We start from the raw sequence: 24,019 nt of genomic DNA, 5'->3' as shown, positions 1-24,019 counted from the left end.
TTTCTGAGGAGTGCGAGGAAAGAGTGGTCGGATTCGGAATGTTTAAATAGACCATGTCCCACGTGAAGTGTAATAATATCCGCCCGTAATTCTCTGAACAATAAATGAAGAAATCAAATTCAAAGACCCAGCTACGGCACGTTCCACCTATGCATTGGAATAACGCCCACTCCTGAAGGGGAGGAGGAGTATGAGATGAGGGTGGAAGGTACTCTCATTTGTTAGATGAGTGACGGTGCAGGATGATGAATGGTTGAATTATTGAATGGGAGGGACGCTGACGATCTGCGAGCCGTCAGCTTAAGGTATGCCGTAACAACAGCTGTCAATCATCCGCGAGCACTGGACCATGCTTTTGGTCCGACTGGAGGCCCACTGGAGCTCATGGTGTGGTTTCTAAACATGCGTCAGGAGAAGGGAGAGAAGTGTTCTGATTTTATTTTTCTTCTGGAGAGGCAGCTAAATTGCTTGCGGCGCAGAGGGGTCATTCGGGAGGGTGAGTTGGATGTGTTAAGAATGGTCCAGATAGCCGGGGGCACCCAGCACCATGACCTGATTGCGTGGGGTCTCATAAATTCTCAAAATACGCGCCCACTGCATCTGTTGTTGAGCTGGTCAGAGAGGTACGGGAAGAGGAGAACGCGGGGAGTCGCGGGAGGACGCAGTCAGCAGGGTACAATCCTCGGTAGTGGTTCCCTGCGGTGACGTGACTACAGATACCCTACACCGGGGAGCCGCTGAGGAGATTGTAGGAGAGTTGAGAACGGAGATACTTGGTCTGTAATCAGCGGGTGTGACCCCGCCCCCATTAGATGCAGCTGACGAGGGCGGATTCCGCAAGGGGTACACAATACAGGTGTCACGCCAGAAGGAGAGTCAGCCCTCGGGTACCTCAGCAGGGACACTCGTAGGGAAAACTTAGAGGAGACACTGAAAGGGTGCGGCATGGTGTCTCTGGGGAACACCTGCCCGGCAATGTAGCAAGAATTCCCCAAAGCAACATTTCCTATTCTTGAAGGCTTAGTGGTTCCACGTTCCACTGTGTCACTGTGGACAGAGGGTAATTACGAGAAAGCCATACTCGACAACGGATCGCTGGTCACGTTACTATACCGTTCGTTTTACAACCGGTATCTGACGCATTTACCCTTGACACCATTGGATGCACTGGAGATTTGAGGTCTCAGTGCCGGTGATTATCGATACGACGGTTATTTGTCAGTGAAACTGGAGTTCTCGGAGACCGATGTGGGAGTGTCTGAGGTTCTTAATATATTGGTGCTGTTTTGTCCGGAACCTGTTTAGCAGGGCGGCGTTTCAATACTTGTATGGTCCTCTGGTGGACCCTGTGTTTTGAGCTGCTTTTGAGAAAGTGCGTGGTTGCATTGGGCTGGATACCTAACTTAAACAAGGGACTGTGTGGTTCAGCCAGTCGAAGCTAATAGTGGTACCGCCCGCGGAAGTACCGAGGGTGAAGGGGACCCCCAAATTTCCCGGAAAGCCTGAGAGCGAACCCTCTTTGTGGATGTTCCGGAAGATCATGAGGCAATGTCCGGATTTCCTGCTGGGGTATTGGTGAGGTCCGAACTACAGAAGCCCTCGTTTGTACAGGCAAGCAGGATGTCAGTGACTTTCAGGAACACCACGAATAGGGAGGTCACCTTCAATCTGGGCATCTCCTTCGCTCATTTTATTCCCGATAACGGTAATGTCGAGTGTCACTGTGAGGCCCGCCGGGGAGGGTCTATGGGAAAACGCGTGGGCGGAGCTGAAATTCAACTCGGGGGAATGTCCGGTGCCGCAGGGTTAAGGAAAGGAGTCTTGTAGAGAAGATGTTGTAGATGAAAGGTGTCTTTTCCAGTGGCGAGTGTGATGTGGGTTGTTCCAAGAGCACTGCACACACTCTGCGGGTGACCGAGGACACGCCGTTTAGAGAGAGGTCGCGGTGACTGGCCCCTGCAGACGTGGAAGACGTGCGGCAGCATTTGTGTAAGCTGAAAGAAGCTGGGATCATCACTGATTCCCGAAGCCCCAAGGCGCCCCAGTAGCAGTGGCCCAGAAGAAGAACGGGAAGGTACGCATGTGTGTGAACTATAGGACTCTGAACACCGCACCATCCGTGACCAGTATACCGACCCGAGTGTCGAAGACGCGCCGGCCTGTCTGAGAGGTGCGAAGTGGTTTAGTGTGCTGGATTTGAGTAGTGGTTATTACCAGATCCCGATGACTGATGCCGTCATTTATATGTCCCCTGGGATTATTCCAGTTCGAAATGATGCCCCAGGGCATATTGGGAGCCTTTGCAAACTTCCAGCGGTTCATGGAGAAGACTGCGGGGGATATGAACTTGTTTGAGGTGTTGTTGTATATCGATGACCTCATAGTATTTGGATTCAGATTGGCAGAACATGAAGCGAGGCTACTGAAGTTTCTCGGCCGCCTGAAAGCTGAATGGATACAAAATTACCTGGATAAGTGCATAACACTTGTGATCATAACACCGTTAGTTTAACTTGATCATTGGTAAAGATAGATCTGGTCCTCGGGTTGATGTCCTAAACTGGAAAAAGAACAAATTTGAAGAAATTGGAAAGGATCTAACAAGCGTGGATTGTGACAGGTTATTTTATAGCAAAGATGTCGTTGGTAAAAAGGAGGCCTTCAAAGGAGAAATTTTGAGAGTGCAGAGCTTGTATGTTCCTGAGAGGGATAAAGGCAAACTGAATAAGGAACAAGAACCTTTGTTCTCTAGGGATATTGAATCTCAGATAAAGAAGAAGAGAAGGGTATGACATGTATGGGAAACAGAGAGCAAATCAGGCGCTTGAGGAATATAAATAGTGCAGAAAAAAGAACACTTCAGAAAGAAATCAGGAGAGTTAAAAGAAGACATGAGGTAGCTTTGGTTGTCAAAGTGAAGGATAATCCAAAGAGCTTCACCAGTATTATGAAGAACAAAAGGATAGTAAGGGATAAAATTAGTCCTCTTGAAGATGGGAGTGGTTTGCTATATGTGGAACCAAAAGAAATGGGGAAGATCTTAAATGTTCTTTTATTTGCGCGTCTGTATTTCTTAAGCAAACTGACATGAAGTCAACGTAAACCAGGCAAAAAAGTAGGGAGGTCATGGAACCTATACAGATTGAAGAGGAGGAGGTGCTTGCTGTCCTGAGGGAAATCAGAGTTCATAAATCCCCAGGACCTGACAGGGTTTTCCCTCGGACCCTAAAGGTGACTCGTGTTAGAATTGCAGGGGCCCTGGCAGAGAAATTTAAAATGTCGGTACTACGGGTGAGTTGTCGGTGGATTGGAGGATAGCTCATGTTGTTCTGCTGTTTACCAAATTCTCTAAAGTTATTCCCGGAAATGTTAGGCCAGTAAGTTTGTTGTTGGTAGTAGGTAAATTATTGGAAGGGTTACAAAGAGATAGATGTACAAGTATTTGGATAGACAGGAACTTAATAGGGAGAGTCAACACGGCTTTGTGTGTGGTAGGTCATGCTTAACCAATCTATTAGAATTTTTCAAGGGGGTTACTAGGAAAGCGGATGAAGGGAAAGCAAAAGATGTTGTATTGGTTAGTTAGGAAGATTCAGTCGATAGGTATACATGGTGAGGTAGTAAATTGGATTACACTTTGACTCAATGGGAGAAGCCAGAGAGTGGTATTGGAGGATTGCTTCTCTGAGTGGAGGCCTGTGACTATTGGTGTGCCACAGGGATCAGTACTGGGTCCATTGTTATTTGTCATCCAGATCAAATTGGATCCGCAGATTTCCTGATATTACAAGGATTGGAGGTGTATTTGCTGATCATACAACGATTGGAGGTGTAGTGGAAAGTGAGGAAGGTTTTCAAAGCATGCAGGGGGATTTGGACCAGTTGGAGGAATGGGCTGACAAATGTCAGATGGAGGTTAATGCAGACTAAGTGTGAGGTATTGCACTTTGGAAGGACAAACCAAGATAGGACATACAAGGTAACTGAGGAGTGCAGTAGAACAGAGGGATCTGGGAATACAGATACATAATTCCCTGGCAGGTTGACAGGGTCATAAAGGGATCTTTCTGCACATTAGCCTTAATAAATCAAAGAATTGAGTATAATATTTGGAATGTTATGGTGAGGTTGCATAAGTCATTGGTGAGGTCGAATTTGGAGTATTCTGTGCTGTTTTGGTCACCTAATTAGAGGAAGGATATTAATAAGGTTGCAAGAGTGCAGAGAAGGTTTACACGGATGTTGCCAGGACTTGAGAAAATGAGTTAAAGAGAAAGGTTGAATAGGTTAGGTCTATATTCCCTGGAGTGTAGAAGAATGAGGGGAGACTAAATATATGATGGGTACAGATAGAGTGAATGCAAGCAGACTTTTTCCCACTGAGGCTAGGAAGAAAATAACAGAGGACATGAGTTAAGGGTGAAAAGGGAAAAGTTTAAAGGGAACATTATGGGAAGCTTCTTCACACACATTAGTGGGGTGGAATGAGCTGCCAGTTGAAGTGGTGAATGCAGGCTCACTTTTAACATTTAAGAAAAACTTGGATAGGTACATGGATGAGAGGGGTATGGAGGGATATGGTCTCGCTGCAGGTTATTGTGACTAGGCAGAAAATGGTTCAGCACAGCCACGAAGGGCCTAAAGGCCTGTTTCCGTTTTGTAATGTTCTATGGTTCTAAGTGTGATTGAGGGGTTAATTGGCTTTGTGCGTGGTGGGACATGTTTCACAAATCTATTAGAATTTTTCGAGGAGGTTACCAGGAAAGTGGATGAAGGGAAGGCAGTAGATGTTCATTAAGGCCTTTGACTAGGTCCCGCATAGGAGGTTAGTTTTCAATATTTCTTGTCGCTAGGTACACATGGTGAGATAATGAATTGGATTAGATATTGGCTCATTGGGAGAAGCAAGAGAGTGGTAGTGGAGGATTGTTTCTATGAGTGGAGGCCTGTGACTAGTGATATGCCACAGGGATCAGTGCTGGGTCCATTATTATTAGTCATCTATATCAATGATCTGGATGATAATGTGGCAAATTGGATCCTCCAATTTGCTGAGCATACATAGTTCTGAGATGCGGTGGACAGTAAGGAAGGTTTTCAAAGCTTGCAGAGGAATTTGAACCAGCTGTAAAAATGGGCTGAAAAAATAGCAGATTGAGTTTAATACAGACAAGTTTGAGGTATTGCACTTTGGAATGACAAACAAGGCAGAACATACAATGGTAGGGCAGTGAGGAGGACAAGCAGGATAGAGCGATCAGGGAATACAGGTAAAAAATCCCTAAAATTGGCGTCACAGGTAGATAGGGTCGTAAAAAGAGTTTTTGGTACGTTGTCCTTTATAAAACAAAGTATTGAGTATAGGAGTTGGAATGTTATGGTGAGGTTGCTTAAGGCATTGGTGAGGCCGAATTGGGAGTATAGTTTGCAATTCTGGTCACCAAATTACAGGAAGGATATCCATATGGATAAAGCAGTGCGGTGAAGGATTACAGGGATGCTGCCAGGACTTGCGAAACTGAGTTACAGATAAAGTTTGACTGGGTTAAGGCTTTATTCCCTGGAACGCAGAAGAATGAGGGCAGATTTGATAGAGGTATATGAAGTTATAATGGGTATAGATAGAGTGAATGCAAACAAGCTTTTTTCACAGGCTAGGGGAGAAAGAAAACAGAGGAAATGGGTTACGGGTGAAGGGAGAAAAAGTTTAAAGGTAACATGGGGTGGCTTCTTCAAACTGAGAGTGGTGGGAGTGTGGAATGAGCTGCCAGTTGAAGTGGTGAATGCAGGCTCACTTTTAACATTGAAGAAAAACTTGGACAGGTACATGGATAAGAGGTGCAGGGAGGGAAATGGTCCAGGTGCAGGTAGTTGGGACTAGGGAGAAAAATGGTTCGGCACAGCCAAGAATTGGCAAGTGATCTGTTTCTGTTCTGTAATGTTCTATGGTTCTATGACGTTTGTATGCTGGTTAACCAATCGGGATTTTGTTGCCCTGTGTTGTGAATCAGGTAGGAGTTTATTTCGCCCTGCTTTTGCCAGCGATGCAGGGACATGAGGAGAGAAGGCACGAATGGAGATATTTGGTAGACCGCCGGACGGGGTGGACTGGGAGCAAGGGTCCAAATGGTAGCGACGATCGGAAGGAGTTAATGTTAAACGATCGGCCTGTGACTGAGCTCCAACTTTGCGCACTGACAGTCTAATAAGATTGTTTATTTTCCCTTTATTTCGTTTCTCTACTAACCAGATAGTCAAACTAACAGTTATAAAGCTCAATCGTTTAATCGCATATTGTGCACTGTTTGTTATTTCGGGCACTGTTCTGTAACAGGGCACCCATCGCACAGCATCCACCCAAACGTGATTCCTTACGTTTTCCCGGGCCGGGGTTTATCACCCATTATATTACGCCGCTAGGCGAAGCGAGGGTTGCATAAAAAAGCAGCTCTTTTAATGCACTACGACATCGAATGGCCAATTCGAAGAAAACTTGCTCAAAAGACTGCATATTGTTTTAAACTTACTTGCGTTCCTGTCTGAAAGTTATTTCTGTTTATGTATACTTGCTTATTGATCGATCGCTCCATAAATTCAGAAAATCTACCGCGAATCTCTATATTCAAGATCTCGAAAATCCTGCTCATCAGCCAGCACTTTTCACGCACCCCTGGTTCGGCTTGTCCATGTGGTACAGCAATCGAGAGGATACTGTCCTGTAGGTCCAGTTTGTCAACTTTCTATCGAGCCCCCCTAAACTCTCTCTGCAGGACTTCGTTATTGTGTCTCTTTATGCCATAGAAACATAGAACGATACAGCACTGTTCAGGTTCTTCGGACCACAATGTTGTGCCGAAATTTAAACCATGCCTCCTCTATAACCCTCCATCTTAAACTCCTCAATATACCTGTCTGGTAGTCTCTTAAATTTGACTAGTGTATCTGCCTCCACAACTCACTCAGGCTGTTCACTCCACGCACCAACCACTCTCTGAGTAATATAACTTCCTCTAATATCCCCCTTGAACTTCCCTCCCCTTACCTTGAAGCCATGTCCTATTGTATTGAGCAATGGTGCCCTGGGGAAGAGGCGCTGCCTCTCCACTCTGTCTATTCGTCTTAATAAGCCATTTGTGCTTATCTACTCTTAATACATCGTTTCTCTCTTGGACCCCAACTGAGACATCACTTACCCTCGAATGGACAGATAACTTATCATCCGGATATCGCAATAGTGCCCACAGAATCTCGTCTCTGTTCCTCTGACTGTGGAGACTTCTATCACACTGCAGTCAGCTTCACCAATCTGCTCTTCTGAGCCACTGCAAAACCCTCAGTGCCAGAGACACGGTGACCGTGTGTCTGTCGTGTTTGGCTGTCCTCTTCATATTATTGTGTTACAGTTCTGGTCACCGAATTACAGGAAATATATCAACAAAATAGAGAGAGTACAGAGAAGATTTTCTAGAATGTTACTGGGTTTCAGCACCTAAGTTACAGGGAAAGGTTGAAAAAGTTACGTATTTATTCTTCTGAGCGTAGAATGTTGAGAGGGGCTTGATAGAGGTATTTACAATAATGAGGGGGATAGATCGAGTTGACGTAGATAGGCGTTTTCCATTGAGAGTAGGGGAGATACAAACAAGAGGACATAAGGTGAGAGTTAGGGGGCAAAGGTTTACGGGTAACACGAGGGGGAATTTCTTTACTCAGAGAGTGGTAGCTGTGTGGGATGAGCTTCCAGTAGAAGTGGTAGAGGCAGGTTCGGTATTGTCATTTAAAGTAAAATTGGATCGGTTTATGGATAAGAAAGGAATGGAGGGTTAAGGGCTGAGTGCGGGCCAGTAGGTCTAGGTGAGTGTAAGCGTCGGCATGGACGAGAAAGGCCGAGATGGCCTGTTTTCGTGCTGTAATTGTTATATGGTGATACTGTGGGGAAACTGTCACAGGTGAACTCTGTCCTTGCTGTGCATTCCCGTTACGTTACTTGACAATCACCCAGCTACTATCTCCTGCGAACAAAGAACGCTCCTGAGGTTTTGCATGGTCATCCACAGACAGCCCTTCAACCCAGCTCATGTACTCAGCCTGCCGCCCTGCTTAATAACTTACCCGAGCTCTGGCCCCACTCTGGGCTCCCCCCTCTGCTCACTGTCCGTCGCAGTTGTGCCTCGCTGAGCATCCCGTCCGGTTGTCAGGTCCTCTCGTCCTCTGTTTACTTCGCATGCTTCAAACGGATCCCTTTTCAGGCTGACATGCTTGAAAATTTTGGCAGCGAATCAGAAATGCAGGCCGCCGTGGATAGCAGGACCGGGAAATGGCCAAAAGGGGATGGTTTAATGACAGGGGAAGCGGATTACGGATTCCAGATCACGGAGATATAATCATTTCTATGTTTCCCCACAGGCTCAGAAAACGTAGCATACGCACGTCTGCGGGAGCCCTTACCAGTGGCGAGTAAGTTGAAATCGGACTCTGTGACTCTGGGCGGGGCGATCAATCAAGCTACAGTTCCGCTGTATCGGGTGGCTGCAGAAACTGACGGATAAGGTCGGGTGCGCTTCAGTAACACCAAGCGCACTTTGCTCCCTGCGCTTCTTCATGGGCGGCAACTTGTTGAAGCATTTCTGAGAATCTAGAGAAAACAATTGACTTTCTCACATTTACCAGAGCCGTTGGAAGTTGTGTAAACTAAGATGGCAGTGGAACGGGAAACAGGATGTCTTGCTGAGGATGCGCACACGGGTTTATATGTTGATGCTGTTTGTAGCATTAACGTGAGGAAGGATATGTCAATGGTTGCGTACAAATGCAGACAGAACAAAGAGTTAAATTCAGGCACTGAGGCAAAGTTCCAAAGGGCGAAGAATGCAGGACGGAAGGTGCTGCATTTAAATGCGCGTGCAATTCAGAATAACGTGGATGAACTTGTGCCGAAATTTGGGATTGGTCGTGGCTGAAAGCACACCATAGCTGGGAGCTGAACATCAAAAGATATACTCTGTGTTGAAAGGACAACCAGGGAGTATTAGGCGGTGTTATGGAACTGTTTGTATCGGTTGGTGATGCATCTTTAGAAAGAGGTTGCAAAGAGTCCTGGACCGTTTAATCTTTGTAGGCGGAGTTATGAAACCGAAAGTGTATAAACAAAAGCGGTTTGGGATGCACTTACGGAAATCAAAATAGTAGCCGTGTTTTTGAGAATGCAAAATGAGCTAGAAAATGAGTATTAGAAGTGTAAATGAGGGTCTTTAATATGTAAGGTGATTGGTGGAAAAGGTTGTTGTGGGATAGCAACGAAGGGTATTTGTCGATCACCTAAGATATGGCTTTTTTAAGCAGCTGTAGGTTACTCGGGGAAAGGCAATATTAGATTAGTTGTTGTGTAATAAACCAGGCCTTATGAGGGAGATTAAGGTAGGGAAAAAAAAAACTTCAGGAGAGAGTGCTCATAATATAATTGAATTTATACTACAATTTGAGAGGGACCAGTGTAACTCACATGAATCAGTATCGCAATGAATTAAGGGGATATAAAGGCCCATGAGAAAGGAGCTTACCGAGGTGAATTGGAGGAAGATATTAGCTGACTTGACGGGAAATCAGAGATGATGTTTCTGGTTTTAATTTTCCAAGGCACAGGATAGATGTGGACCGCAGAGGAAAATGTTATCAAGTCGCACGGCTAATCAACCGTGGCTGACAAATGGCGGTAAGGATTGCATTACAAAAAGGAAAGGACATACAAGGTAGCAAAAGTGAGCGGTACATTGGATGATTCCGCTGTTTTTAAAATATCCAGCAAAAGGCAACTAAAAGTGATGAAAAGGGAAGAGATGAATTTGGGTGGCATACTAGCCAAGAATATAATGCACGATACCAAAAGTTATTTTCTTCCCAGTTACGTTAAGATGTATTCACACTGACATTTGAGACGGGGAAGCTAGAGTGATATGTGTCATCATTACCATGGAGGAAATGAAATTGCAGTGGCATGAGAGAGGAGTTGGCTAAAATTAAATGGAAAACTACACCGGCAGCTTTGAAGGCAGAGCTGCAATGGCTGGAATTTCCGAAAAAAAAAATCCGAATTTCCGACTTTCCGAAAAAAAAAGCGCGTGTTATATACACCCTTCAGAGGGAGAAGCATTGTAAAGTAAATGAGTCACATCCCTGTCTGTCAAGAGGCGTCAAAAGCAACACAAAAGTCAAAACGAGGTCTTATCGTAGAGCAAACATTAATGGGAAATTAGAAGACAGGGAAACATTTAAAAAACAGCAGAGGAGAAATAAATATTAATTGAAAAGGAAAATTTGGAACGCGAAGACGAACTACCCAATAATATTAAATACGATGTCAAAGGTTTATTCAGATGCATACTGTGTACAAGAGTGACGGGTGTGGATATCGGACTTTTGGAAACAAAGCTGCAGACTTAGTAATGGGGGACAGGGCAAAGGCGGACTAACTGAACAAGTATTTTGCATCACACGTTACTGTGTAAAGCTTCGGGGGTAGAGAGTCACAGCGGGCAGAAGTGTGAGAAGTTGCCATTTCAAAGAAGAAATTTCTTGGAAAGGTGTAATGCGGATGTCAGCTGTTCGGGATGGCATACATTCTAGGTTTCTGAAGAGGAACTGAAGAGATTGTGGAGGCACTAATTGTCCTGGTTCCGAAATAAATCCTCAGACATGCTTGCGGTGGAATGGCAAATTGCAAATGACACGTAACTCCTCAAGAAGAGAGAGGCGTACATTTAAATAAATTATAGACAGGTTAACCCGACATCAGCGGTTGGTAAGGATGTAGTTCGGCGAACTTGCAGGCCCATGATAAAATAGCCCCTGATCAGCAAGATATCCTCAAGGGAACCTCCTGTTTGAAAATCTGTTGTTTTATTGTGTTTGTTTTTTTTTGAGAAAATAAGAAGCAACATAGCCAGAGGGGGATGATAAATACATGGACTTTTAGAATGCCTTCAAAACAGGTACCGCTCGTGAGACTGCTTAACAACTGAAGTGCCGATGGTATTACAGAAAATATACTAGCATGGATAGGCAGAAGGCAAATTGTGCGAATAAAGGGATCCTTTTTTGTTTGTCTGCCGATGACTATGGTTGGTCCTCAGGGATCAATGCTTGGAGAGCTTCTTTTAAAGTTTCGTGTCATGAATTGGATAATAAACTGATACCTTTGTGGCCAAGTTTGCAGATGATACGAAATATGTAGACTTTCAGACAGTTTAGAGGAGATTTATGGACTAAGTAAAGACTTAGACAGATGAAACGAATGCATAAACAAGTGACAGATAGAATACTTGTCAGGAAGTTGATGGTGATGTAACTTGGCAGAAGAAATAAATAGGTAGGTTACTTTCCAACAGCAGAAACAAAATCAAAGATCTGAGGTGTAAAGGATTTCGGGTGTCCTTGAGCAATAATATAAAGTCAAGTTTCCTTGCCGAATCGCAGGTGCGGAAGGAAAGTACAATGTCAGTAACTATTTCAAGAGAAATAGCATAGAAGAAAGCAAGGACGTAATATTGAGGATTTATAAAACATTGAAGAGGACTCACTTGGAGTTTGTACTCAGTTTCGGGCCTTTCTTCTAAGGATGTATGTGCTGACAATTTCGAGAATTCAAAGGAGGTTGAGGAAAATATGTCCTGGATTGGAAGGACTGTCATGTAAAAAGCAAACAGGAGGAAATCTGCAGATGCTAGAAATTCAAACGACACACACAAAATGCCGGTGGAACACAGCAGGCCAGGCAGCATCTAAAAGGAGAAGCACTGTCGACGTTTCGGCCCGAGACCCTTCGTCAGGACTAACTGAAAGGAAAGTTACAAAGAGATTTGAAAGCGGTGGGAGGAAGGGAAAATGCGAAATGAAAGGAAAAGACCGGAGGGGGTGGGGAAAAGCTGAGAGATGGAAAGGTGATTGGCGAAAGTGGTACAGAGCTGGAGAAGGAAAACGATCATGGAACGGAGGCCTCGGAAGAAAGAAAGAAAGGAGGAGTGGTGCACCAGAGGGAGATGGAGAACAAGCAAATTGATGGACAGACAGAGACAGAAAGAGAGAGAAAAAGAAACAACTAAATATGCCAGGGATGGGGTAAGAAGGGGAGGAGGGCATTAACGGAAGTTGGAGTAGTCAATGTTCATGCCATCATGTTGGAGGTTACTCAGCCGGTATATAAGGAGTTGTTCCTCCAACCTGAGTGTGGCTTCATCTTGACAGTAGAGGAGCCCATGGATAGACATATCAGAATGAGAATGGGACGTGGAATTAAAATTTGTGGCCACTGGGAAACATCTGATTGCTCTCGTCCTCTACTCACTGGAGGTCAGAAGAGGAAGGGTGTCCGAATTCAAACCCATGGAAGGTTGAAAGCTTTTCGATAGAGATCATTTGAAGGTTTACGTCCAATTGTGCCGGAATCTAAGACAAGAAGAAACAGTAGTATAGAGGGGTGTCCTTTAGAAAGAGTAAATCTGTGGACTTAGTTGCCACAGGCAGCTGTTGTGCCGAGTTATTTAGTATATTTCAGAAACAGCTACACTGAATGCTGATTAGTCAGGACCTGAAGGGATACGTGAGAAGACAGGAGATAGTGGCCGAAAGGGAACACAAAATGGATCAGCTGTGATAAAATGATGCAACAGACTCAATGGACCAAATGGGCGCATTCTACGCCTGTACCTTACGGACCTGTGCTCTTCTAATCTTCTCGTAATGTTACAGCCAACAGACAGATAAGCGACCACTGAACGGAATGACCAACACGAGGAAAGCCAAAATGGAAAATAAGAAATCGGTATAATAACAGCTGAGTAAGCAATAAATATGGATATGGAGATTATCGGATACAGAGTCTTTGGGAGTGTCCATAGATTCTGAGAACAGCAGCGGGAATACAGCATGAGCAGACTTGCAGGGATCCTCGATGATGGATGCTGAATTTCTGCGTCAGCCTCCATCCAGAAGTTTTCCGCGGTTGAAGGTGGGGTAATATTCGTGATGAACTGGCTGGTGTCCACTACGTTTTCAATGATATTCCGTTCAAGGGCATCAGTCTATACACAGCAAGGTGTAATGCAGCCAGTTGAGATACTCTAAATACACACCTATAGAAGTTTGTCAAAATTTTCAGATGTCCTGCCGGGTCTTCGTGGGCACTATCCACGAACCAACCGTTGTACCATTATCAAGTGTCCCAACTCACCGTTCCACCTACTCATCTAAATCTTTTATAAATATCACATGGAGTAGATCCCGGCGGAACCAGCGCAGCGCTCTCACTTCCTCAAGTGAGACTTGAAGTACTCTCAAACAGCTCAGCGTAGCCAAGGTCGGATAACTGCCCACGAAGCGGCTGCCGTCTTCCCTGCTCCCCTGGTCAAAAGCGCAGAGTCACATTCATCATTTATAATCTTCTGATACTTTTCCTAACAATGCCTCGACGATGTATTCCGCTGTGCCTTCCTGAAGCCTGACCCAGGTAATTTCCTCACTTCCAGACTGTTCAATCTTCCCACCAACTGTTCTTTTGTGATGGCCGTAATACTCGCTTTGATTCCGATATCCCGTGCATTTCGAGCATATTACTGGCGTCTTGTTGAATGAAAGCAGCTGCTGAGTACACATTTCACTCCATAATAATTTTCCCTGTTCTCCATTCCAACCTCTTCATCATAATTTTCAATTTACCCAATATTCCTGGGGCCTAACGATTGTTTTCTTACGTAATACTGTGGTCTTTTTGGATATGTTGTGGCCCCTCTGGACTGCACATATTGCGCAGCTGTGGTGTCCCCTAATCATTCAAGCCAACACTTCCACTCCCTGCAGATGCAACACGGAATTGAGCTCACACTTTTGTCCTTTTTTATGAGAATCAGAAGATCTACCCAGGGTAACACTACCCTTCTCTGCCCACAACATTGATGCCTTCCTATCCAGTGCTGTTATGTTTACTAACTCTAGAAAATAATCAAATGAAATGCGGAGGTGTACGGGTAACTTGTCTACTTAGTTTTCTATTAGTGAGGCACTTACATATCACGTATGCCATTTATGCACCTCCTATATATGACCCCTAATGAATTATGTAAATAAAGAATGCGTAATAGTAATATACGTACAGTTGTACGAAAATATTTACAATGCGCTCGGCCGGACAATTCCCGCATTCCCTAAGCCTCTATTTATTGCTGAGTCTCCATAAAATATGGACCTTCTGTACCGTCCCATTTAAAGGCAGCACCTCAACCCGCACCGTGCACTGAGAGAAGGCTGAGTGAACACTGCACCTTATCTCTGAGCGTTTTTCACTGAACCATTTTTGTTAACTTCTTCACGTCTTTCAAATAGGAGATCCTTCTGGGGAGCAGAAGTCTCCATTGGCGGGTAAGTGGAATGCGAAAGCTGCGTCTGTAAGGAGGAGTTAAATGAACCAAAGGCGTCGCAACATCGGGTGTGCTTTCATGCTGCTGGAAGGGTGGCAGAGATAGAACATAGAACACAGAAGAGTACAGTATTGCAACAGGCCCCTCGGCCAACAATATGGTGCCGAACTGAAGAGTAAATAAAACCTCTCCTAAACCAAATCCCTCCAACTTATACAATGTCCATAATCTTCCACGTTACTCACAATCATGGAGCTTCATATCTAAGCGTCACTTATAACCTCTGATTTATTTGCCTCTACCACCTCACCAGACCGTACAGTCCAAGGATTCACCAATCTCTGGTTTAAAAAAGTTACCCCTCACATCACCCTCGAACCTAACCCCTCTCAACCTACAACCTCTGATATTAGATATTTCTGCCCTGGGAAAAAGATACTGTGAATTCCATCTATGCCTCTCATAATTTCTACTCAGCCCCCTCCGCTCCAAAGAAAGCGACACAAGTTGTTGTATCTCTCAAGTTAGCACATGGCCTCTGAACCAGGCAGCATCCTGGTAATCCTCTTCTGCACCCTGCCCAAAGCCTCAACATCCTTCCCATGGTAGTAAGACTAAAACTGTATGCAATACTCTAGATGCAGACGAACCGGATATTTATAAACTTGCGATATAACCTACTCGCAACTATACTAATTCCTCAACTAATAAAAGCGAACATTGATTAAACATCCTTAATCGCTTTATCGACCTGTGTACCTGTTACCAACGAGCTCTAAACTTGGACACCAATGTCTCTCTGAACTCAACACAGTTAAGGGTCTTTGCTCTTGGAGTGTACTTTCTCCTTGCATTTTCCCTACCAAGGTGCAACATCCCACATTTATCTGGGTTGAACTGCTTCTACCATTTTTCTGACTATATCTGCAACTGATCTACGTTGCGCTGGATGCTCTGCAAGTCCTTCTACACGATCCACAACTCCATCAATTCTGGATATCATCAACAACCTGTCTACATCTACATCCCGGTTATTTATTCACACCACAAACAGAAGAGGTCCCAGTATAGATCCTTGCTGTGTTTCACTAATTAAAACTCCAGGTTCAATAAGGCCATTAAATAATTAATATCTCACTGGAATGGAACTAACCTGAGACTCACTGGTAAATAGTTTCCAGGATTTCCCTATTTTCGCTTTTCATGAAGATGTAAAACTTTAGCCATTCACCTGTCCTCTGGCATCTCGCATGTGGCTAGAGAAGATATTTTTCCAAGGATCGTGCAAACCTGTCTCTTGCTTCCGTCACAAACCTATGGAACTCCCATCATGACCTGGGGACTTATTCACCTGAAAATTCATTCCGAGTCCCGAGGTCTTTTTCCTAATTTTGCTCTAAACACCTAGCATATTTATGCACTGACAACCGATCTGCTGCTCCTCCATGTCTTTTACCTAGATAAAAACGGAAACAAAATACTCAGCGAATACGTCACTCACATGTTCCGCATTAAAGCAAAACTAGCCTCGCGCACTGCCAAAAAATCACGGCCCCTAGTTATTCATTTGATACTGACATTGGCATAGAACGTTGCTTAATTAAATTCATCCTGATCCTGCCTGCCAAGGACCTCTCACGTCCCCTCTTGGTTATCCTCATTCTTTTTTTCCGTACATTACTGGCTTCGTTATACTCCTGATTTGCTCCGTTTGATCCGAATTTAAGGAACTTTACTCATGTTTGCCTTTTCAGTCGGGCACCTCCTCTCGTTGGACGGTGCACATATTCATTTAATAAATCATCCAATTAATACATTCTCCCCATCTAATCGCCTTGCATTGAGAATGTACATTTTTGTATTGGGGAAGTTGAAATTTCCAATGAGATCAAAATTTAATTTCACACAGGTTGTTGCGTTCATTACCTGTCTGTTCATTAATGTTCTAGCAGCTATTGGAGACCCTGTAGTTCAAACCAATCAGTGTGATCGCACGCTACTTATTCCAGACGCATCTGTCTTCAAGTTGCTCCTGCGAAACGTGAAACGATGTAACTGCTGCATCGTGTGTGTATGTGAGAAAAGCGGTAAGCTGGGCGAGCGCCCAGAGTGAACTGCAGCAGGGTTCTCTGGTAAATTAAGGAAAGGAGTTCCGTTGAAGGGTTGAACTTGATGTTAAATCCGGAGATCCAACGTGTCCCGGTGCTGCCTCTGAGCACATCAGGAAGGGATCAGTGTTGAGTGTGAGTGAGATGTGGATTGTGGATTGTTAACTTCACGATGTCGGGCGATTAATGATTTTTTGTTATTTTTTCACCATCTCCATCAGGGTATCGTATGACTTCAGCTCGATGCCGGCAGGGTAAGGGGCATTGGAATGTTGTGTCTGTGATTGCGCTAGTTGATGAAACAGAGACGTTAAAGTACCAGGCTTGGGCTCATGCACGGTCGGGGCGGGGGGAGGGGGGTGGGGAGCTCTACGGCGGCGGGAAAGAGAAACAAATTTCTCCTCATTCTGCTCCTTCAAGGGAACAGCTTCCTTTCGATCTTTAATGAGTCCACGAACCTGGTGTGGTCAGTGACCCCTGTCCCTACCTTGAGCTCCTGATACGTTACCCAGGCATGATCTTCCCTATTATAAACTGTGCTGACCATCCTAGTTTATCACGTACATAGATAAGAAAACATTCAACAGGACAGCTTTTTGATGGCTCTTTGGTCCTTGATGTTTTACCGACTCTAAACTTGCTCTCCTACAGAGCCGTCTATTTCTCCGTAATCCGTGTGCTAAGACAGTCTCTGAAATGACCCAAATGTGTGTGTTTAGACCACCACCATTGCTATTCCGTTTCACACACTCACCACTATGGGTAATAACGCACCGCTGGCTGCCCCTATACATAGCCCTAAATCGCTTTAAAATTTCCTCCCCTTGGCATTTTTTTCCACTCTACAGTGTAGTACAAAATTTAAAATATGGTTTAACCAGTGTTTTATAGTGCTGCAACAGTACCTCGTGTACCTCGTGTACCTCATACACATCCTTAACTACCCTATTAAATGGCGCAAAACATTAAAGATTATATGAAGGCTAAAATATCTTCTTCTCCTCAATATTTTCAACTAGCCTGTCATAATCCATGCATTCTGCATTCTAATCCGACCTTTCAAAGTGCAATTCTTCTCTCTTCCCCATGCTCAACTTGACTTGCCATTTCTCAACCCAGCTCTGCACCCATCAATGCCCAATTGTAACCTGCGACAACCCACCACATTATCCATTAGCATCCATATTTTGCCTGATATCTATGTCTATTCATTTCCTCATCAAAATCTTTTGTAAAATTCAGAAAGTCCAAGAGTCTCTGATCAGATCTCTACGGAACACAGTATCTCACTGAACTCCAGGTGGCATAATCTCCAACTGCTAGCACACTCTTTCTCGGGCAAGGCAGTTCCCTACCTACACAGACAAGATTCTCTGGATTCCCTGTCACATGACTTTCTGAATGGGCCAACAATGAGGAATCTTATCAAACCTCTTGATAACATACACCATCATCGTATAAACCTGCAACCTGGTTCGCAGCACCCGAACGAATTTAATCACATTCTTGAGACAGGACCTGCAATTGGCAAGACCATGCTGACTATCTTTATTCAGACTATATTACTTCAAATGCGTACATATCTACTGCAGCAGATTGGACACAATGACATAACCTTTAGAACCATAGAAAACTATAGCACAGTACAGACCCTTCAGCCCTTCATGGTGCCGAACGAAATATTCCTTTAAAAAAGTACTAAACCCCACACACTTCCCCATAACTCTTTATTTTTCTTTATTCCATGTGCCTGCCCAAAAGGCTTTAAATACCTCTAATGTTTTAGACTCCACCACCATCCCTGGCGAGTCATTGCAGGAACTCACAACGCTCTGTGTAGAAAACTTACTCCCGATGTCTCCCCGAAACAACCCTCCCTTAATTTTGTACCTATGCCCTCTAGTGTTTGCTATTGGTCCCCTGGGAAACAGGTACTGACTATCCACCCTATCTATGCCTCTCTAAAGCTTGTAGACTTCTATCAAGTCCCCGGTCATTCTTCTATGCTCCAAAGTGAAAAGTCCCATCTCTTATAACGTTGCTTCATATGACTTGTTCTCCAAACCAGGTAAAATCCTGACAAATCTCCTCTGCACTCTCTCCGTAGCTTCCACATCCTTCCTATAATGAGGTGATAAGAATTGAACACAATACTCTAAGTGCGGTCTCAACAGAAATTTGAGAGTTGCAACATGACTTCTCTACTTTTGAACAATCCCCTTGTTAATGAAGCCTAGCATCCCATAGGCCTTCAAAACTACCCTATCAACCTGTGCAGCGAACTTGAGGGATGTATGGATTTGAATCCCAAAGTCGCTTTGTAGATCCACGCTCTTGGGTAACTGACCATTAATCCTGTACTCAGTCTTCTGGTTTGTCCTTCCAAAATGCATCATCTCACAGTTATCCGGATTGAACTCCATATGCCATTTTTCTGCCCAACTCTGCAGCCTGTTTATATCCTCTTGTAACCTTCGACAACCTACAGCTCCGTCCACAACTCCTCCAATCTTCCTGTCATCCGAAACTTACTCACCCATCCATCCGTCTCTGCATCCAGGTCGTTTATAATAATCACAAATAGCAGAAGTCCCAGGACAGATCCCTGCGGCACTCCACTAGTCACCGACCTCCAGGCAGAATACTTTCCTTCCACAACTATCTTCTGTTTTCCTCCTTAAAGCCTTTCTTAATCCAAACAGCCAAGGTTCCACGTATCCCATGCCTCATGACGTTTTGGAATAGTCTCTCATGAGTGACCTTGTCAAATGTTTTGCTAAAGTCCATGTAGACCACATCCACTGCCTGCACTTACCAATTTATTTTGTCACCTCTTCAAAAAACTCAATCAGGCTCGTACGGTACGATCTTCCCTTCACAAAGCCATGTGAGTAGACTGTGCTTCTCCAAATGCTCGTAGATCCTAACCTTACGAATCCTTTCCAGTTGTTTGCATACAACCGACGTAAGAATCAAAGGTCAATAGTTCCCAGGATTCTCCCTATTACCTTTTTTAAACAAGTTAGCTACAATTGCCATTCTCCAGTCCTCCGGCACTTCCCCTGCTGCCATAGAGGATTCAAAGATCTTCTCTAGTGTTCCTGCGATCTCTCCTCTCAATTCCCACAACAAGCTGGGGTGAATCATATCCGGCCCTGGCGATTTATCAATATTAATGATTTTTAAGAAGATCCAGCACCTCTTTCTTAATCTCCACACTGTCGAACACACAAGCCCGCTCTACTTCGACCTCATCCTTATCAAGATCCTTTTCACTTGCGAATACTGAAACAAAGTATTCATTTAGGACCTCCCCAACATCCTCCGCCTCAAGGCACATGTTGCCCTCTTTATTCTTTAGCGGTCCCACCTTCGTTCTCGTCATCCTTCTATCCTTCAGATACGCATAGAGCGCCTTGGGTTCTCCTTAATCCGACATGCCTAGGCCTTCTCATGCCACCTTCGAGCTCCCCTAAGTCGTTTCTTTAGCTCCATCCTGGCTACCCTATGTTTCCCATGAGCCCCTGCTACTTCCGGATTCTTATATCTAACATATGCTTCCTTTTCCCACTTGACGAGTTGCCTCACATGGTTCGTCAGCAACGGCTCCCTTTTCCTATTATTTTTTCCTTGCCTCAGTGGGAAAAATCTATCCTAACCCCAGCTCATGTTGTCCCTATACTTCTCCCACATTACTTCTGCGCTTTCCAATTCGAAAATCTACTTCCAACTTACTCTCGCTAGTTCCTGCCTCATCCCTTCAAAGTTAGCCCTTCCCCCGTTAAGCACTTTTACATTTCGTTTGATTTTATTCCTTTTCGTAGCTATGCTGAAGCTAAGGGAGTTGTGGTCACCCTCGCCAAAATGCTCCCACACCAAGAGTCTTGTCACCTGACAAGGTTCATTACCCAGAGCTAGATCCAGTATAGCCTCGCCTCTCGTCGGCCAGTCCACATACTGTGTCAGGAATCCTTCTTGAACACACCTGACAAATTCATTCCCATTTATCTCCCTTGCATTCAGGAGGTGCCAGTCAATATGAGGGAAGTTGAAATCATAACTACTACCCTGCATTTCCTGCACCATTCTAAAATCTGCCTGCTAATCTGCTCCTCGGTGTCCCGAGGGCTATTTAGAGGCCGAGAGAGCACCCTTCCTATTTCTGACTTCCACCTAGTCGGACTCTGGGACAATCCTTCTGCAGTGTCCTCCCTTTCTGTAGCCGTGATACTATCCCTGACCAGAAATGACACTCCCCCCTTCTCTACCTCCCGTCCAATCTAGTTTTGTATTTTTTCACCATATTCCCGCTCTGGTCATCACCACGCCCCTTTCGGTAATGAAATCACACTTCGGTCGTGACCTACGAAGCCGTTGTTTCACGGTGACAGAGCGGAAAGGAGCACATAGAGTCACGGGGGTCGGGGTGGAATACTCACTGAGCGCCCGGAGAGCAGATCGGACCTCGTCCATTCTCGGAGTGAGTAGGCAGCGCCTACTGCGTATCTGTGTATCTATACAGTGTATCTATGTCCAGTTAGTTGGTGTCAACTTTGTGATGTGTTCACCTGCATAGCGAAATTCTCTACAACGCCCATCTTGCCTGCAGGCAGTTTATTTCGAAAGGTGCCTTGGGTGAATCTGTGAGGAAGAGGCCTTTCATTCTCATTTCATTAGATGGTTTTCATTTTTTAACGAGGTACCAAAGATTTTAAATGAACATAACACGGTCGTTAGCTTCGATAGGCACTTTTGTAAGGCTTTGGGTGAAGGACCGATGGTCAAAATGCATGGAATAAGACTACTGAGCCACAGGATAGAGGAGCGGAATTGGACTATTCGTTCCATCGAGCTCTTCCTGCTTTCTTTCTCAGGTGTTTCGTTCCTGAACCCTAATCTCTTTCCTTCGCACAAAAACCGTTAGCTCCCTCACCAATCAAGAAACTTCCCAACAGCCTGCATGCATTATGTGACGTTTAATTCGAGTCCTCTTGAACTAAACTTAAGAACATAAGAAATAGGAACAGGTGTACGCCATCCGACACATCAAGGCTGCCCCACCATTTAATAAGATAATGGCTGATTTGTCCGTTAGCTCATCACCATCTACCTGCCATTTTTCTGCCCAACTCTGCAGCCTGTCTATATCCTCTTGTAAACTTCTACAACCTACCGTTCCAAACACAACCCTTCCAATCTTCTTGTCATCCGTAAACTTACTCACCCATCCTTCCGCCTCTATTTCCAGTTCATTTATAAAAATCACAAATAGTAGGGATCCCAGGGCTGATCGCTCAGGCACTCCACTAGTCACCGACCTCCAGGCAGAATACTTCCCTTCCACAACTACCTTCTGCTTTCATCCTTTAAGCCATTTTTTTAATCCAAGCAGCCAAGGTTCCACTTATCCCATGCCTCATAACTTTTGGAGATAGTGTTCACAATTCTATCTCCTTTACCATAGCATTGTAGAAGAACAGGAACAGACAAGTTAGGAAAACGACTAATTGAACTAAGGGGAAATACGAGGCTATCAGGCAGGGAAATGGAAGCATAATTGGAGACACATGTTCTCAGGGAAATGTACGGAAGAATTCTGAACCCCAGGCTACTGTGATAAGCGAAAGTAGAGATTGATGCGCCTCTTGGGATGAACTTCGCATTATCAATGGAGACGGGAGACGTTCCGGACGATTGGAGGTTTGCGGATGTTGTTCCTTTATTCAAGAAAGGGAGTAGAGAAAGCCCAGGAAATTATAGACAAGTGAGTCTTACCTAAGTGGTTGGTAGGTTGATGGAGAAGATCCTGACAGGCAGGATGTATGAATATTTTGAGAGGTGTAATATCATTAGGAATAGTCCGAATAGCTTTGTCAAGGGGAGGTTGTGTCTCACGAGCCTGATTGAATTTTTTGAGGATGTGACTAAACACATTGGAGCAGTGGATGTAGTGAGAAAATAAGCAGGCATGGGATCCAGGACCGGCTTCCCACAGAAGACGTAGTGTGGTTTTAGTGGGGTCATATCCTGCATGGAGGTCGGTGAACAGTGGTGTGCTTGAGGGATCTGTACTGGGACCCCTACTCTTCCTGATTTGTATAAATGACGTGGATGGGGAAGTGGAGGAATGGGTTAGTAAATTTGCTGTTGATACGAAGGTTTGGGGCGTTGTGGATAGTGTGCAGGGCTTTCAGAGTTTACAGCGGTATATTGATAGGATGCAATTCTGGGCTGAGAATTGGGAGATGGAGTTCAACCCAGATAAGTGTGAGGTTTCGCAGATAATTTAATGTTGGTAGGTCAAATATAGTGGCAGAATATAACATTAACGGTAAGACTCGTGTCAGGATGAAGGATTAGAAGGATCTTAGGGTCCAAGTCCATATGTCACTCAACGCTGCTCCGCAGGTTGACTGTGATTAAGAAGACATGCAGTGCATTGGCCGTCATCAACCGCAGCGTTGAGTTTAAGAGCTGAGAGGTAATGTTGCAACTATGTAGGAGCATGTTCAGACCCCACTTGGAGTATAGTGCTCAATTCCAGTCGCCTCACTACAGGAAGGACGTGGAAACCATAGAAAGGGCACTGAGGAGATTTACGAGGATATTCCCTTCATTGGGGGTATGGCTTATGAGGGTCGACTGAGTGAACTCGGCGTTTTCTCCTTGCAGCGAAAGAAGATGAGAAATGGCGAGTTAGGTGTGTACAGGATAATGAGATAAATTGATCAGGGACAGCGGTTGCACTGAGGAACTTTCCCCTCACCTCTCTCTGTTTCACCTTTCAGTAACGAGGTCTGGTTCGTTGCCACTGGCGAAATGGATTGCCCACTCATGTGAGGACGAGCCCTGGATCGCCCGCCTTGCTTCGTATCAATCACCGCTTTCGGCACGCTCTCCGCTAACAACGTGTTCCCATACCGCTGTTCAGTAATCACAGCACTGGCCTGTTCACCCAGCCTGGCCTCGGCACCCTGTAAACAACACGTGACGGATCATAACCCACTCTCACAATAACCGCAATGTGGCTGGATTAGGAGACCATTTCGAGGACTTCCGGCCACCATGGTCCTCCACTGACCCAGGAACATCGCACAGCGTTGATAAGGGAAGCAGTCCTGAGAAAACTGTGCCCATGTCGGGAACAGACATATGTGTCCTGCCCTGGGGTCTTTTGCATTCGTGGTGCAAGAGTGAGATCCGGAAGACATTAAAAACATCGAGTCACGCAGGTTTACGCTTGGGGTTTTAAGGGATGTTTGGGTTTCTTCGGGGAACGCACTGGGGAAGATGGGGGCCACAGGTCACTTCTGTCTCACCGCCCGCGTGTCGGCGCTGGAGCGGTGCACACACTGGGCAGAACGGGCAGCGGGTGTTCGATGTGATCTGCCTCTGTCTCTATGTAACTACACTGATTCTCCTGTGCTCTGATTACGGGAAAGGGTTAAAGTTTTCCGGTTTTCACTTTCTCTGATATCGGTACTGACTATACACTATGCCGCT

The 24,019-nt window shown here is 44.9% G+C and overlaps 1 protein-coding gene across 1 annotated transcript in view; it reads left to right on the top strand.

Moving 5' to 3' along the window:
* LOC132390618 (uncharacterized) overlaps positions 1–23,626 on the top strand; it is a 68,494-nt gene extending 44,868 nt beyond the window's left edge. Inside the window, exons 12-15 of the mRNA XM_059963216.1 lie at positions 8,407–8,457; positions 14,374–14,409; positions 16,738–16,770; positions 23,305–23,626. Coding sequence (XP_059819199.1) covers positions 8,407–8,457; positions 14,374–14,409; positions 16,738–16,770; positions 23,305–23,356 — 172 coding nt within the window. The 3' untranslated portion in view covers positions 23,357–23,626. The remainder of the gene's footprint in view (positions 1–8,406; positions 8,458–14,373; positions 14,410–16,737; positions 16,771–23,304) is intronic.
* The last annotated feature ends 393 nt before the right edge of the window (positions 23,627–24,019 follow it).

The sequence above is a fragment of the Hypanus sabinus genome, unplaced genomic scaffold (assembly GCF_030144855.1).
Source record: "Hypanus sabinus isolate sHypSab1 unplaced genomic scaffold, sHypSab1.hap1 scaffold_99, whole genome shotgun sequence".
NCBI lineage: Eukaryota > Metazoa > Chordata > Chondrichthyes > Myliobatiformes > Dasyatidae > Hypanus > Hypanus sabinus.
The sequence above is the reverse complement of the archived record's forward strand: the minus strand, read 5'-3'. Positions and strand labels throughout refer to the sequence as shown.